Source organism: Cyprinodon variegatus, unplaced genomic scaffold (assembly GCF_000732505.1).
Source record: "Cyprinodon variegatus isolate N-32 unplaced genomic scaffold, C_variegatus-1.0 Scaffold992, whole genome shotgun sequence".
Classification (NCBI taxonomy): Eukaryota; Metazoa; Chordata; class Actinopteri; order Cyprinodontiformes; family Cyprinodontidae; genus Cyprinodon; species Cyprinodon variegatus.
The window spans coordinates 129,698-132,796 of NW_015151445.1; the positions used below are offsets into that span (position 1 = coordinate 129,698).

The following is a 3,099-nucleotide window of genomic DNA, read 5'->3' on the forward strand; positions in this document are numbered from 1 at the left end:
GCCCTCTGGGGGGAGCCTCGCTGGAAAATCAACACCGGTTGCATAGTGTACCTTTAAATGGGGGAAAAAACATACAATTATATTACTAACTGTAGTTCTGCACTCCTCCAGTAGGTGGTGACATGTTGAAGTGAAGCTTCATGAATTGTGGGGATCATTGAAGCGATTTGGCTAAATGGCTCAATGCGTCATGAGTAGATAAGGTGCTTCAACCGCGCCCCTGAACTAAACTTGTACAAGCATCTTAACTGAAGCAACACGCGCGTTATCGCTGCTTCTACTGCGTGCGGTCTGAACATAGCATAACTCTCATTATTAATGGTTCTGGTTCTGGCTATGCAGAGTAGACTAGATTTGAGCCAGAACACCTGATCGTTCTCAGCGGTTCATCCACTGACTTTAAGTCTGTAATGTCAATAAACTGTGATTGTATTTATTGTATCTATTTACTACATGCTTGGACTGAGTTTAATTTGGTAATGTCCGACTAATGAGGGCTAAATATCTGAAGATGTTTATTTTGTAAACAAGTTGTGATCTGATTCCAGTTCACAGTTTTATTCCACTTGCTATTGGTCTGTTGCATAAAACACAATAGAATGGACCAACATTTGTGGATATTGCATGAAAATTGTCCTTTTAAAATATGCAAATGAAACAATGGAAGCCAAGTGAGAGCTGATGAAAATTAGTCAAATGGTTTATTATAAAAAAGAAGAGATTTTGCAGAGAAATTGCTGCCATGTTCAGATTTTATTGTTAAAAACTGATTCCTGCTCAGCTTTAAATATTTTAACAAAACCTCATATTCTGGTTCCAGTTTAAATGTTTGATTCCATAAATATAAAACCTGGATCAGAATCTGGAGAACATCATCATCATCATCATCCTCAGCAGATTGGGGGGATTTTTCTTAATCAAACTGTCTGTTTATGAGGATTTATTGTCGATTACAGTGAAAAGGCCTTAAAACGAACGTTTCACAGCTTGGATTCAGTTATTTAATTGTTGTCACCTTCCAGAAAATTATTAAAAAATAAAGGCTTGTTTTTGAAAATAATTTATGTCATCAGTAATATTTTTCATCATGAAATTTAAGGGAAAAAAATGGATGCGGTAAAAAATTTATATATTTTTTTAGCCATGTGGCCAGGGCTTAGTGCTCAGACAGTTCTTCACAGGAGGAATTTGCACATGCCAATATTGTGATGATGATGATGATGATGATGATGATGATGATGATGATGATGAGGTATAATTCAGACATAGTTCACTGATGCTTCTGGCTCCTGGGTTTCACTGCTGTTGCTTTGAGTCTAACTGGTTTAATTCAGTGTCCTGATGACGCTCAGCCGTGTGTGGAACCAGGTATGAATCCTTCCTCAAAGTTTGCTTCCTGAGTTCTCCCTGCTGTCTGCAGTGTTTATTCCGGCCACCAGTCCATCCTGATCCCACCGGTGGAGCTGGAGACCAACCCGGCTCTGTGGCTGCTGGCCGTCAGCCAGCTGAGGGTGAGGGACACCTTCTGCTCCTACAGCGTCATGGAGCTCTGCACCAAAGGACTGGGCCTGCAGACCGAAGCTCTGAAGGTCAGTATGAAGCACAAACAGAGTCAACCTCTTCTATCTGACAGATTCTCTATCTGAGATTATAAACCAGAGAGAGAAAAAACAACAACACCATCATATTTCAGGAGTTGTGTATAAAACCTTAGGTAATGGGCCTGAAGGAACGGTCCAGTTTGGAAGTAGTTTGCTAAAAGACAGAACCGATTCAGAACCACAGACACTGCAGTACCGCTGGAGGCTACAGTTGGACTGGGACACATCAGCAGATCGATGGGTATCTGAGACGCTCTGCAGGAGAAGCCAGCAGCCTTATTATCATCTGTAGAACCTTTATCTAGACTCTGGGATTACAACCAGTTGACACCATCTGTCTCCCTGCGTTGTGTCTTGATGACCATCAGCTCAGGGTCCTGGATGGATTGGTGCTGAGACCAGAAAGCATGGACTGAAGAACCTTATTGTTTGGAGGTGGACCTCATTTCTCTACATCAAACTGTCCAGAGAGCCATATTGGACCAAAAATACAAATCTGTCTGCAGCCAAAAAAATGTAAAAGTCTTATATAATCCTCATATGGCAACACAGGCTCTAAGTGTATTAGCATACTATGAAAAAGGACTATGTGGGCTTAAATATATAATAAGCATTCATGATTAAATGTTTATCCTGGAGCAAATGTCACATAGTAGCATGAGGTGAGGTAGGGGCAGTGAACGCTCTCACCCCGTGGAATTCACATCCTCTGTCACCAGCGTTCCTTGGTGTTATTTTTATTTTGAGAAAATGGAGGAAAGTTGACATCCCTGCATCAGAGCGCTACCTGTTGGATCTGTGGACGGTTTATCATGCTTGGAACAAAACTAGCAGCATTAGTGGAGTCTGGAGATCAATCCACTTCTTAAATCTATCTTTGCCCTCCTCCAATTTATCGAGATATTCTGCAAGCGCACATTTTCTCTCACTCCCAACTTTTGTGATCGGTTGCATATTTAGCCTTCTCTGGAAATGCCTTTCCAAATTCCTCTTTTTATTTTTTGACAAACTCTCATTACAAAGCAAAAATGCAGGCAATCCTTCCGCATTGATAATGAAAGCAAATGTTTTGGTCCATTCGTCTTTGAATCCTCTGTTCTCATCAGGTATCTTCCTTTTTTTCCCTTTGGGATCCATGGTCCAAGACAGACCCACCGCCATATTTGCCTGGCACCGCACCGCTCTAAAACGGGTGTTGCACCCTATGACCACTGATCTCTATGACTGGCGCAAATTTTCGTTGAAAGAAATATTTACATTTATTGTTTAAATGTATTTATTATATGAAAATTTCATAAATTTCTGAAAAGGCTCCAGGGAGCCGCAATGGGGCGCTAAAGAGCTGCTTGATGCTCTGGCACTCTGCTCTACATACTGCATTGAAATGAACCCATCAAAGCATTTAGAAGTTCTCTCCAGCATCGGCCAATCACAGCTTCATGATAAACTGCTGTTTGTTAATATGTTAATTAACAGCTGCCACCAGGTTTATTAGGAT

The 3,099-nt window shown here is 41.0% G+C and overlaps 1 protein-coding gene across 1 annotated transcript in view; it reads left to right on the forward strand.

Annotated features, from left to right (window-relative positions):
* The window catches only part of LOC107100607 (disco-interacting protein 2 homolog C-like), a 93,576-nt gene that overhangs the window by 83,874 nt on the left and 6,603 nt on the right, over positions 1–3,099 (forward strand). The window contains exon 31 of the mRNA XM_015399156.1: positions 1,421–1,589. Coding sequence (XP_015254642.1) covers positions 1,421–1,589 — 169 coding nt within the window. The remainder of the gene's footprint in view (positions 1–1,420; positions 1,590–3,099) is intronic.